Genomic DNA, 14,051 nt, shown 5'->3' on the forward strand with positions numbered 1-14,051 from the left:
AACTGTAGGGCATGGTTTTGAGGTAAGTAGAATCATGTGGCTAGGTCAGCCACCCTACCGTATCTGGAAGATAAACCATGCAGAGAGCAATCTTTTCCTATGGAAGATAAAGAGAAAAGACTGATCTTACAAACAATGTACAAACTTGTGTGTCAAAAAGGTGTGGAGATCAAATTCTCGTGGTGTTTAATCACTTCTGGCGACAGCTCAATGTGAGCCATTCAGAACGCGACTTAGATGAAGTCAAGCATCAGATAATCTGAGTGATAGAATATTTAAGGAGGAGAAAAACTCACCCAGCGCTGTGTGGGAGTCAAGCCTCACCTCACCCGGCAACGGCTCGGATAGAGAGGCCCCGCTCTGTGAGACATACGGAGAAAGACAGATTCAGATTGATAAATGTCAGACTCAATGTATGTGATGATCTCTTCAAAGTTTAATCATAAAACTTGGTTTTATATAAAGGCTCCATGTCTAAACAAGGCGAAGGCGTGAAATGGTAGGGTCACCCTCGACTATGGCATTTGATGTTAGATACCTAGGATTCATATGCTGGTAGACAGCAACTTAAAATAGAATTTGCGGACAATTATATAATCAAAAATACCGGGGGGGCTAACAAAGTCCGCCTTGCTCCAAACCCGGTTGTAAATAACAGCCAAGTAGAGGGAGGGACAAGCAATGCCCTGCACCCTCCAACTACAACTGTTAATTTATTCAGCGCAGAAAGTCTGCTCTGCTCAATCATACCTCAATGGAAAGTGAGTGTCCATAAAGGAACTTGTGCCACGTAAAAGCAGCACACGAGTAAACCACAGCTCAAAGAAACACGACCACAAGGGGATGTCCTTACCTGTCCGTCGGTACCTCCAAGTGTGACCGGAACCGAAGGGGAGGCGCCAACGGACAGGAAACACGGAGCTTAAATACCCACATAAATTGGTAATTATATCGCCAATGAAATACACCTGCGGTAAACTAGAGGCGCAGGCGCAGTGCGTATCTAGTGATTCAGCGCATGGCGCGAGAGGAGAGTGTATCCGACTCGCGCATGCGCACTAGGACCAAGGGCCGATGTTTTTATGCCCGGATCGCAAAGCCAGCGGGGCTTCGCGCATGCGTAAATAAAAAGTGAAGTGTGTGATCTCTAGCGTCTGCGCGGTGGACCCAAACCTTTGCACCACCGAATTCTGTGGACAAAGAAACACCGCGCCTGCGCAGATCAAGAGGCACTGTCTGAATCAAACAAGGCCAATCCTGGCATCTCGAAGACACAGGCAAGCTCCCAAAAGCCTATGTAAGCAAACTCCGATGTGGCTACTCGAACAAGGGGAAAAAAATAATAATAAGAGAGGCGTACTTGTAATTGAATAAATATATTCCTTTGTACACTCATTTGGAGTCGAGTGATTGCAAAATAGACAAACACAATCGATAATGAAATATACTGAAAAGGCGTGTAAACGCCTGAAGTGTTGTTGAGTCTAAGATATACGCTCCACTGATATGTGGGCATTTTGTTTCAAGCATATCACCTTCTTAACTCTTGTTAGAATGAAGCGGCCCCAGGTGTCTAACCATGAATTTGTTTAATTAAAAATCTCAGTGTAAACTACCTTAGAAAGCGCCTACACGTAGTTAGACGCAAAAATAGGTGTCTACAAAGTGTCTTATGCATCATGTCGGTGTACCCATATGCTCCTGAATAATATTTATTCTACAGAATGAAATGAAAATGGTTTCTATGGAAATGGACAGGGTATATGGAATGAAAAAAGCAGATGGTTTAACACATCTCCTAATGAACAATTACTAGTTCAGTAATGTATCCCAGGGCTGCCCCCATTGTGGCTGGAATAGTGTGGTTCATAATGAGACCCAGGGAATGTTATCATTCAGACCCATGACATCTGTCTTAAGTTTGTAGATCCAACGTTGCTCCCTGAAAAAAAGGAAATGTGACACATCCGTCACATGTGGTGGAATGAATGGTCGCTCAAGGACAACCCATTTCATTTCATCAGCCTTGTGTTTGTGTTCCAGGAAATGATTTGTTAAGCGAGTAGATTGTTTATTGCACCGGATGGTGCTTTTATGCTCACTTATACGGAGCTTGATCTTCCTGGTAGTGTGTCCGATGTAAATCAGTTTACAGGGGCATGTAATCATATAAATCAATTTATCTGAGTTACAATTGGTGTGGGTGTTTAAACGCCACGGTCTTGCTGTCCCTATGTCTACTGTCAAAGTTTTGCATGTTTGAGGGCAGACTGCGCATCCTCCGCACGGGTAATGGCCTCGAACTGGTTCAGTATTCCAAAGAGTATTTGTATCTTTTTTCGGGTAATACCTGGGCCTCGTATGTACCAGGTTATCCCGAATGTTAGAGCCTCGTTTGAAGGCGAAAAGGGGACGCGGAATGGCCCCTGTGGCTGTGTTCAGTATCTTCCAATGTCTAAGGATGATTTTCTTCACTTCATTGGAACGGGTATTGAACGTATGTACCATGGTCATCCGGTCGGTAGGTGTCTGTGTGCTCTTGGGTTCTAAAAGCGCCTCTCGATTGTTATTGGCAGCTCTTTTACAGGCACGCCGGACCAGATGGTTGGGGTAGTGTCGTTCTCTTAGCTGGGCTGTCAGATCTTTGGCATGCTGTTGGTAAAGGTCCTTCTGACTCTTAAAAACTGACCTACTGGGAGATTATCTCGAAGTGCCTGAGGATGAAAACTGTGGTAAGACAGCAGAGAGTTACGTGACATAGGTTTGCGATAAAGCTCACTATGCAGGCCTCCTACTCCTGCTTGGATCAGGATGTCCAAGAATGGAAGTTTTTCATTGCTTGAATCCATTGTAAAATTCAGAAATTGATTTCGTGAGTTGAGCCACGTGTGGAACAGTCCTACTTCATTGGTGGAGCCTCTCCAGATGACTAAAGCGTCATCGATATATCTTTTCCAAAGTAGCACACGATGGAGAAAAGGGTTGCTCTGGTGGAGAACGTAATCTTGCTCAAACTGGTGCTTATATAGGTTGGCTAAACTCGGGGCAAACACACTCCCCATCGAGGTCCCAGAGACCTGTAGAAAAAGTTCATCTTCATATTGGGAAATTTTTTCCGTCATTGCCAACCTGGCGCATTCCATGATGAAGCCCACTGGTGTGATTGTGTTCAGTTCTCTCGATTCCAAGAGTACCCTTATGCAGTCCAGTGTCTCCTGCTGCGGAATGCATGTATACAAAGACTCGACATCGAAACTGACCAGGAGGTCAGTCTCAATGTCGAATTCCACTTCTGACAATAATCTCAAAACGTCACTGGTGTCCTTCAGATAGGTCGGAGTCTCTGCGACGATAGGTTTCAGAAAAAAATCCACGAAGGTGGATAAAGGCTCTAGAAGGGAGCCTATTCCTGATATAATTGGTCGTCCTGGGGGTGGCCTCTTGTCTTTGTGTATTTTAGGTAGGCAGTAAAAGTAAGGTGTTACAGGATGTGGGGTATTCAAATATCTCGCCTCTAAGGGTGTAACCCAGCCTTCACTAGATGCCTATTCAATGAGACATTTGATCTCATTGGATAACCTTGTTGTGGGATCCTCAGTGAGTCGGCGGTACGCTCTTGTATCATTGAGCTGTCTGCGACACTCAGTTCGATAGGCATCTGTGTCCATCAGCACAATTGCCCCACCCTTGTCAGCAGGTTTGACTGTCAAGGATGCATCTTTGGCCAAATCCATCAGGGCAGTTTTCTCAGCTTTCGTGACGTTCTGATAGGTGCTCCGCATCTGTTGATTTAGATTATTAATGTCATGAGTTACTGCTTGTTCAAAAGCAATCACTCGTGCTGGAACTTGATGACTCATAGGTGTATATGTGGATTTGGGTCTCAAGCCAGTATTGCGATCCAAGGGTACGGTGTTCTCCGCCTCTTGATTGGTGTTAAAAAAGAAGTGGAGACGTATCTTCCTGTAGAAGTGCTCCAATTCTCGTCTCAATGTGAATGGGTCACAGTTGTTGGTAGGGACAAAACCTAATCCTTTATTAAGGACGGATTTCTCATTTGTTGTTAATGTATGAGTACTCAAATTGACCACTAGGTTGCTGTCCCTGTTCTCGGTGGGTTTGTCTGTGGTTGCCCTGTGTGTGCTGGATTGGTTTCTGGTGCCCAATGTACTCCCTGTTGTCCTCTCTTTCTCCCGCGGGTCCTGCCACGGCCCTGCCATAAAAAAGACTGATCTGGGTAGAATTGTGGGAAATTGGGCATGGGGTAACCCATTGGAGGTGGACCCATGGGTGGTTGATGATATCCCCAAGGGGCAGGGGGCCACCATTGGCCGGCATTTGGGACAAACGTGTTAATCCCTCGCCCTCTGTTGATCTCCTTTGGTTGCTCCTCCCTCTCCCTCTACCAGGCGTCCCTGTGTTTGTGTTGTTTGCATCACTCGAATCTGAGTCTGTACCAGATGAGGAGTAGTTAGAACCATATCTTTTGCCTCTAGGGTTGAAATCTGGAGCCACATAAGAATCACTAGTATAAGGATAGGCTGATTCCATGGAGAAACGAGCCAAATCCTTCTTGAATTTGTCAATTTTACTCATTAAGATATTATCCCTGTAATCCTTGTTGGTCTTGTTGGTCTCATCCATGTGCTTCTTGAAAATCACAGGTCTGATGGCGGCATTGATCTGGCCTTCAAGAACCTGGATTTCAATCAGCACCGCATCGGCTGCTTTTTTAGCCGTCTTAATTATTAAGATCAACCAATCTCGCGTGCAGCGCCAGGCTATTAGTGACCAGTTCCGTAGGAACTCTTTGTCGGTGAGAAAAAGTCTCGGTGTATTGGTCACAATTAAGCCTGACGGTGCGCACTTGCCCTGCAGGTATTCATTCATAATCACTCCATGTAGAGAGATGCGGGAGTGGTTCTTCTTCAAATTAAGCATAGTAACCCAGTCATCCTCGGTGGTGGTGGATGTCGTGGGTAAATCATCAAGAATGCTGGGGTTGTCATTAATGATGTTATTAAGATCCTCATCATCGAACGCTAACCCGCCAAAGTCAGCCATCGCAGTGTCAAGACCAGAGGAGCCAATAGCAAATAAACCAAGTGAGCGAAAAAATGCAGCTTACCTCTATCTTGAGGAGCTGAGAATTTAAAAGACCCGCAGCCGAGGCTGCTCAAATCGCTTAAGAAAACAACTGTTAAGGAAGGGTCAAGGGGACAATATTTACCGACCTCTCAAGTCCACACCCCCAACTAAGTCATAAATAACAACGGAAAAAACTAGGAGGTCTGTTCAGTGAAAGAGAAGTGACCACGAGAAACTGACACACACCACTGTCACGACTAACGGTGAGGGTCCATCAGTAATGAAAAAGTCCTATCAGCCCACCCATTTGGCGGAACCTCGTCATCTAGACCCTTATCAGCAGGTACTCAGATGGCCAAGCCTGAATGTGCTCGCTTGGTACCAATAGTTCCCATACTGAAAGAAGATGAGTCCTCACTGCGAGTGGTACTGATAGGGTGCAGTGCTCAAAATAAAGTGCGTGGTTAAAATGGCGGTCAAGGTAGAAAAAAAAAAGTTTTTTATTGGTATCTCCCTGGACGTCAGATTAAAACAGATGTGACAACAGTGTGACAATATCACTGTGAGGTAAGCATCTAAGAATTAGGCCAACATGTTTCTGCCTTTAGTGTGTTATTTCACAGGCATTCGTCAGGGCCAAGCTGTAAAAAACGGCTACTGCAACATCTATTGTATTCACTGTGTGGAAAAATAGAAAATCAAAACAAACTGTAGGGCATGGTTTTGAGGTAAGTAGAATCATGTGGCTAGGTCAGCCACCCTACCGTATCTGGAAGATAAACCATGCAGAGAGCAATCATTTCCTATGGAAGATAAAGAGAAAAGACTGATCTTACAAACAATGTACAAACTTGTGTGTCAAAAAGGTGTGGAGATCAAATTCTCGTGGCGTTTAATCACTTCTGGCGACAGCTCAATGTGAGCCATTCAGAACGCGACTTAGATGAAGTCAAGCATCAGATAATCTGAGTGATAGAATATTTAAGGAGGAGAAAAACTCACCCAGCGCTGTGTGGGAGTCAAGCCTCACCTCACCCGGCAACGGCTCGGATAGAGAGGCCCCGCTCTGTGAGACATACGGAGAAAGACAGATTCAGATTGATAAATGTCAGACTCAATGTATGTGATGATCTCTTCAAAGTTTAATCATAAAACTTGGTTTTATATAAAGGCTCCATGTCTAAACAAGGCGAAGGCGTGAAATGGTACCGTTAGTCGTGACAGTGGTGTGTGTCAGTTTCTCGTGGTCACTTCTCTTTCACTGAACAGACCTCCTAGTTTTTTCCGTTGTTATTTACTACTGCTACAGCTCCCTTAAAAGTTCAAGTATTGTTGAAGCAACTGGGCTTTGATTTCACATTAGAGGTTTGTTGAAGCATTCTGTTGAACAGATCCGCAAAGTAATTGCCCACTCACAGGACAAGTTCCACTAGTAGGAGGATCTTGTGATAAATTGTTCAGTGTCTAGTAGTTTAAGCTATTATGGATAACCATAGTGAGTATATACCCCTTTGCTATTGTAAATAGTACATTGTGGTCATGTTCTGTGCGAATTAGTACTTTCTTGCTACAAATGATGCAGTCATCTTAACCACATCGCTGCGGCGGCTATTCCGCCGCAGCGCTAAGGGGGCGGGGGGGCCGCGCGGCGGGCCCATGCTGGTGACGGAACCGCTCCGTCACCAGCCGCGGTTGAGCTGTGCTCATGACGGAGCGGTTCCGTCATAGCCCCGCCCGCTTAATAGAACGCGCCGCGCAGGCGCGTCGGGCGGGCCATGATGGAACCGCTCCGTCATCAGCACAGCTCCACCGCGGCTGATGACGGAGCGGTTCCGTCATCAGCACGGAAAGAGTTAAGGTGTCTTATCTCGTTGGAGATGATTCTCATGCCTGGAGATGAACGACTGCTTCTGTAGCTTGACAGTCCCATAGCTCAGAAAAACATGGACAACCCCAATTAATCTAAAATTAGTCGAAGGTGTAGTCTTTGTCCTAGGACATTATAGTTTCAGAAAGGCATCACAAGTACCCTCGAAACCAAGACGTTATACTTCAAAGCAAAACAACTTACAACGTCTGTACCCATCACTGGAAGGCAGGCGTGTTCCAAAGCATATTCTCTACAGCTACACGTGCTACAAACATAAAGTTACACATTTCTTCTTACGAAAGAGTTAGGATGGGGCCAGTTACATAACAAAGGAAATGGCTATTATGCACTGCATGATGGGGTGTAAGAATTAGAAATGAAACATATATAGTTATTTCACTGTATATGTTGTCTCTCCATTAAAAACTAAATGTAGAATTGGACTTTTTCCAGAAGTATAGTGACAAAACAGTATGAAAATATAATATTTGTTAACATTGAGCAGGTTCCTAATTGTAAAGCTAGGAAGTCTAAATGTCAAAATAAACACTTACCACCACCTATAACTAAAAAAATAGAACATGACGAACCATACCTGTAAGAAGTTGCTTCTTCTCAACTCTGTTAGGGTGATTCTGCCAGACCACGACCTGTTGACTGTGTAGAATATTCTTTGAATAACCTACATCAAATAATGAAATAAGACATCAGAATCTTTAGTGCTGTGCTGGTTTTGATTTATATATTTTATCTTTGCAATAACTAATCCTTGATGATGTACTCAGTGGGTGTCCTCAGTCAGGGCTAATACAAAGCAGTAAGGCTTACTTTCATGGCAGTCGAGAGAGGGTGCCAGAGACATGAGGAGGGGAGTGGTTGCTCTTTGTGGTCCGCTAGCCTATCTAATTTCTTAGCTCTGAACTGTAAAAGCTATGAAGCAAGACTAGCACCAAAAGCCCTCACATTAGCTCAACAGAATAAATAAGGCCACTAGCTTTTTGTTCTTCTACGGCAACTGCATCTTCCGTATAGTTACGGATTCATGACACTTGCCACATAGTTCACTGGCTGTGCATTATTTGCTAGTTTCATCAAACATTGTATTTCTGGCTAAAACATCAAACGTTCCTAAAAAGAACGTCACTTTTGACCCAATGCAGTGACAAGCCCTTTGTAACGGTTAACTTAACTAATTTACGTTCAGTTGCTAATTGATCTATTCAGGATTCAGGTAATAAACCACTATTATGTAAGTGAAAATGTTGCCCAGACAGTAGTAATGTGTGTTGTAATGACAAAATATCGAAATAATACGGCAACAGAATGGGTCACATTATGCTGTATAATTTACTTTTTTTGCTGCCTAATTTAGTCAACTCTGATAAATAATTTGGCCCACTTTTGCATATAATTCCAGTGGCCTTGTTCATAAGGGCACTACTGCGTGGCAAATGTGTGAACTGCAGCTGTCAGTGTGCTGAACAACCTGTACGCTTCTGGTAGTGTGTAAATACAAACAATGCCCGTCACATAAATAACACGTTTAGTCAGCATTACAAGAGATGTTGTGAAGTGCTATGCGTGACACCAGCACGTGGAGGCAGGCACAGGCCAGAAAACACAAAATGTAGGAAGAGGTAAGGGCGATTTCCCAGCATGCGTCAGAGGCGTGCAGCTCGGGCCATGCCAGGTCAGACTACGAAATAATCCCGCTAGGAGACCGTTTTTGGCGAACAAGGATTGAAATAAGCATTTCTGCAGTATGCTTCTTGTTAAAGACACATTCAAAAGGCATGAGTTTTTCTACCCCAGGCCTGCCCTTTGGTAGCCCTTGCAACCCCTATAAGGGTTCGCTAAAAACAGCAGCAAGAGGAGAGAGTAAATAGCTCACAAGAAGGCCAAATGCCTCTGTACCTACCCCTGTTGGCCTCCACATTCGCTCCTTAGCACAAAAAAAAATACTATACCGTGAAGGACTGAGGGAGGGACATGACGGGGTAGCCCGGGAATATCATTGGTAAAGGGTGCTTGATGTGACTTTCAATACACCTGGCATTTTTGTGAACTGACATATTGTGGAAGGGGCAGATGGTGTGTTAGAATATAGCAAATAGCAATTAAATACTGTTAGAACTGAGATTCCTGTTTGGCTCAGATATCCACCCAGGCCAGGCAGTAACCACCACTCTCGTCAGGGTAACCTACATACAGACTAAAAAATAACCTGTGCTCACCCTCTGGTAGCCTGGCACAGAACAGTCAGGCTTATCTAAAGAGGGAATGTATAAAGTATTTGTGCAATACACTCACACAGTAACGATGAATACACCACAAAAAAGACTCCACAGGTTTAGAAAAATAGATTATTATATTCTGAACAAAACAAGACCAAAATGACAAAAATCAAATGTTTAGAAGTTGAGATATTGTATTTTGTTATAAACAATTTTATTGATTTTAAACAAAGTAAAAAGCCAGCAATACAGTACAGTCCAGTGATAATAAACTCCCACATTTGATTAGGTGTTAAACCATGATGTATCGAGACCCCGAGAGGTCCCGAGTGGTACACGCAATCAGGCAAAAAATGTCAGGCTATCTGATCCAACCATTTGCCCCATACCTTACGGTATTTATTCAGACAGCCCCGTGCTTCATACAGGGGCTTCTCCTGTGTGGCACACCAGTCAACCCCCTTGCGCCACTTCTGCACGCTAGGCGGAGTAGGACATTTCCAGTTGGCGGCTATGTCTCGCTTAGCTACGATTATTGCCGTATTAAGAAACAGCTTTTCATGTCTGGACCCGTCCAGCCCATCCGTGATCCCCAGGAGCGTGTGTAATGGGTCATGCACGACCTCCCAACCCAAGACCTCAGTAAGTTCCTTCTCTATACACCCCCATAATTGCACCAAGAGAGGACATGTCCAGACCATGTGGAAGAAATCTGACTCGGCCTGGCCGCAGCATGTACAGGAAGCAGTTGGGTAGAGGCCAGCCCTGTGGAGATGAGCAGGGGTTAAATAGGCTGCATGCAAGTAGTACAGTTGGATCAGGCGGAGCCTGGCTGATGCTGCTAAGGATTGGAGGCACGCGCTGATGGCACCTAAGACAGGTGCCATCAGCACGTCCCTCAAATCCTCCTCCTCCATTGCACCCACCCAGTCCTCCCACTGGCTTCTGAGTCCTTCTAGTGTGGTTGGGGTATTGTTGGTTAATGAGCAATAAATACGGGAGATACCCCCCTTCCCCTGGTTCCCCATCGTGGTTTGTGCCTCCAGCGGGCTGTATTCCGGTAGCATTGTGCCATCTAGTATGTGTGAACGGAGAGTGTGGAGTAGCTGCAGGTATTTATAAAATTGTGATGGGTGCAAGGAGTCCCTGGACTGCAGATCTTGGAAGGAGCGTATGTGGTTGCTGGTCCACACATCCCGAGCTGGGAGATCCTGATAAGATCCCAAGACCGGAACTCTTTTAGGGCGCTAACCTCCCTTAGCCACGCTCCATGCCAAAGTGGAGTATGTTGGGTCAATTTATTTGTCCAATGGGTGTGGCACAATGAGGCCTCCAGGCCAGAAGAACGGCTTGTGTCGAAACAGGTAGAATTATAGGTATGGTCCCCCATACGTCATTGTTTGAATTCGAAGTAGGCCCAACTCACCTAGTTTGAGTCTGTAGGCCGGATCTGACCATCCCCCATTAAACCAATCGTGCAATGTAAGTAGGCTGGTCACCAAGTAATATAGGTATAAATTGGTAATTTCCATGCCCCCGTCAAAGGGTGGGATCCGGGAGCGAGCTAAAGCTAAACAGGGTCGTCAGCCACCCCAAAGAAATTTAGTGGCAAGGCTGTTGAGACGCCTGAACCAGGCCCGTGGGAAGCAAAAGGGGGTGTTCTGAATGACAGACAAATCTAGGGAGGATCATCATTTTAAGCAGGTCGACCCTACCCAGGGGAGTCAGTGGCAGCTTCTGCCATTTGCAGAGATCTTCTTTCGCCTGTTTCACGAGCGGCGCTATGTTGAGGGACCAGGGAGTAATGCGATCAAAATCCCCAAATATTTAAAGGACTGACGCTTAATGGGTATTGTAGTTTGCTGGTCGAAGAAGTCCCTAGTTAAGTGTAGGGGGAAAAAGACCGATTTGCCGGGGTTAAGTCGCAGACCGGAGGCCTGCCCGAAAGAGTGCAGCGCCCGGAGACAGTGGGGACCAGACTGGGCCAGTTCCGCAAGAAAAAGTCAGACGTCTTCTGCGTATAGGGCAATTTTATCTTCCTCCGAGTTGGGCCATTTCCAAACCTGAATGCGGTCGCCCAACAGAATAGCTAGGGACTCCATCGCTAAGGCAAAAAGGAGTGGTGAGAGAGGGCATTCCTGCCTCATTCCTCTTTTAATGGGAAACGCTTCCTATAGCACCCCATTGACTAGTACTTGTGCCTGAGGCCGAGAGTAGAGGCCCCTCACCAGATTGCAAAACCGAGGACCGAATCCCATCCCAGCCAATACATCGTCCAGGTACCGCCAGTCCAAAGAATCAAAGGCCTTCTCAAAGTCAATGAGAAGAAGTGCCAGCTAGGGAGTCAGTAAATGGGGATTTGCTAGGACTACGTGGAGACGATGGAGGCATTGTCTGGTTCCCCGCTTAGGCATGAACCCACATTGGTCGGAGTGGACCAGTTTGGGGAGATAGGGCCTCAGTCGCTGGGCGAGGACCGCAGCAAATATTTGAACCTCTGTGTTTATAAGGGAGATTGGGCAGTACTCAGTACAGTTGGACGACGGTGGGTGCGTTTTAGGGAGAACAACAATGGTGGCCACGTCTGTCTCGGGGGAAAGGAGCCCTTCTCGAGGGCTTCAGCAAAGAGATCGGAGAGGTGCGGGATGAGTATATCCCGATATGCAGCGTAGTACTCCTGTGGGAGACCATCTGGACCCGGAGTTTTGCCCGGCGAAGTGTGCGCTATAGCCTCATTAATCTCTTCACGGGTAATTGGGAGGTCCATGTCCGCAGACTCAGCTGTGCGGAGGAGAGGGAGGTGAAGGGGACCGGCTGAGCAGCTTCGAAAGAGAGGTGTTCAGGCGTCACATTGAGTATAGCTCACGATAGTAGGAGGCAAAGGCCCGGGCCATTGCCAGGGGGAGCGATGCATCAAACCGTCCGGGTCCACGACCTCTGAGTCAGAGACATCGTAAGGATTTTGGAGGCCCTGGGCCGAGCATATTTTGGGGGGCCCTGTTCGGGAGAGCTTTGAATTTATGATCCAATTTCAGATTTTTCATGCCCTCTTTGGCCAGGTCATAGACACTGTACAGGCACACTCGTCCATATTCTAAATGTGTTTCCATCTATTATCCAGGGATAATGATGTGTGTTTTCAATACTGTAATATAGCAGCAGCTCACAAATATTATTGCAAATCAGTTCTGCGACCCAGTGCCATTTCTGATAGGTAAGGCCCTGTTTCGATCTAAAAGAAACTTTTTTATCGAAGTTACATGGTGTTGAAAAACAAACACAACATTTCTCTGCAAAATATCTATAAAAGACTCTCACACATTACGCGTATCACACATAAATTAGAGGAAAATGGAATTAACAATCTATGTTTAAAAAACATTCAAGGTTGTCAGAGCAGGACAGTGTGGAGGGCAGAGCCAGATCTATTTGGGGGCCCCATAAAGGCTGTGGCCCTGGGCCAGAGTCCACTTTGCCCACGCCTTAAAACATCTCTGCTCTGGGTAGAGTCTTTGATATTCCTGAGGCTCAAGCTACAGGAGGCAAACCAACAAGCCCTTGGAGACCACTCGGAGTGAAGGCCACCTCTCCTTCAGCAGAGAAAAGCAGGCCTTCCAGATCAGAAGTTCAGTTGAGTCCTTTCAAGCAGCACCGTCGTTGTCCTGGCAGAGCTTAAATTACAAGTCCAGCATTGTCTGATTTTAGGGGGCTAGAGACCCAATACTGGAGCATGTGATTACATGTACTATCATGTGCAATTTAATGTATGTAATTGTCTTTTGTTTATGTTAGTGGTGTGGGTTATTGTATTAATGTATTGTACTTCTTGTGTTGTTACTGATGTAATTTGTGTACTTTCTTTGTGTCGATAAAAAACAAGAGAACAATTAAAATAATTAGGATTTAACTTGTTGTATCCTATTGATAATTTCATCATATTGATTCCTCCACATCACTGTTTGCGTATAGTATAGGTTGATGCTCTCTTACCCAGATGTTGGAGGAGGATTAGGGAAAACCCCGTTGATTTATAATCTCTAGGTATCACACTGGGACATTTCCTAGAGAAAAGGTAAGTAAATCAGTTTTGGTACATTGCTGTTTCTTAGTTTTTCATACAAACCAACTCCACACTTGGAAGATTTTTCTCAAGAAAGCAATCAATGCAGTCCTATGTGAGAAAACCAGGTTATTGGTTTAACAATAAATACTTAGGTTTGGGTGTTGGTTTTCTGGGGCTAGAACTAGGGTTCCCCCAGGGTCAAGGATGCACTCTCAAAGCACCCTCAGCGGCACTAGGGCGGCTGGGTGCAGAGTTATCCAATGGGGATAGGGGGCCTCCGGTTGGTGGCTGCTCACAAGCAGGCCACAAGGTTATGGCAGCAAAGCTCCTGGACTTAGACTCAGAGCAAAGGGGGATCCATTCAAGCACACTAAGTGCACCTACAGCAGCATGGGGGGCCGTTCACAGGAGCTGTTTTGGCGTCGGGTGCCCTGTTGTTTTCAATGGGAGTTGTCGCTTTGGGATTTTGACTGTAGACTCGGTCCAGGAAGACTTCCGAGAGAAAGCAACAGCTGGGCAGGTAAGTTGGAGGGCTCCGGGACGTAGGTGAGCCTTGGGTTCTTTTTGTTGGGGCACAGGGCGGCTGGATGCAGGGGTGTCTTTTGAGGCCGGATTTCACCTGATCGAGCCACTCATGGTTGGGGGGTCCCCGTGCAGAGGCTGCAGGCGACGTCGGGGAGTCCTGGAGGGGTAATCCCACAATGGACACAGACTCAGGCGTGCTGGGGGACCTTGCTGGGACCTGTGGGCCACTCGAACTCGGGCCACAGGTGACGGGTGCAGTGGTGGTTCCAGG

At 46.0% G+C, this 14,051-nt stretch overlaps 1 protein-coding gene across 3 annotated transcripts in view; it reads right to left on the bottom strand.

The window, feature by feature from the left end:
* Positions 1-14,051, bottom strand: part of PPP2R3A (protein phosphatase 2 regulatory subunit B''alpha) — a 1,303,908-nt gene that overhangs the window by 80,337 nt on the left and 1,209,520 nt on the right. For all 3 annotated transcript variants that reach the window (XM_078665893.1, XM_078665894.1, XM_078665895.1), the window contains one exon: positions 7,554-7,640. In XM_078665893.1, the coding sequence (XP_078522019.1) occupies positions 7,554-7,640 (87 nt within the window). The remainder of the gene's footprint in view (positions 1-7,553; positions 7,641-14,051) is intronic.

This window comes from Lissotriton helveticus, chromosome 11, assembly GCF_964261635.1.
Source record: "Lissotriton helveticus chromosome 11, aLisHel1.1, whole genome shotgun sequence".
Classification (NCBI taxonomy): Eukaryota; Metazoa; Chordata; class Amphibia; order Caudata; family Salamandridae; genus Lissotriton; species Lissotriton helveticus.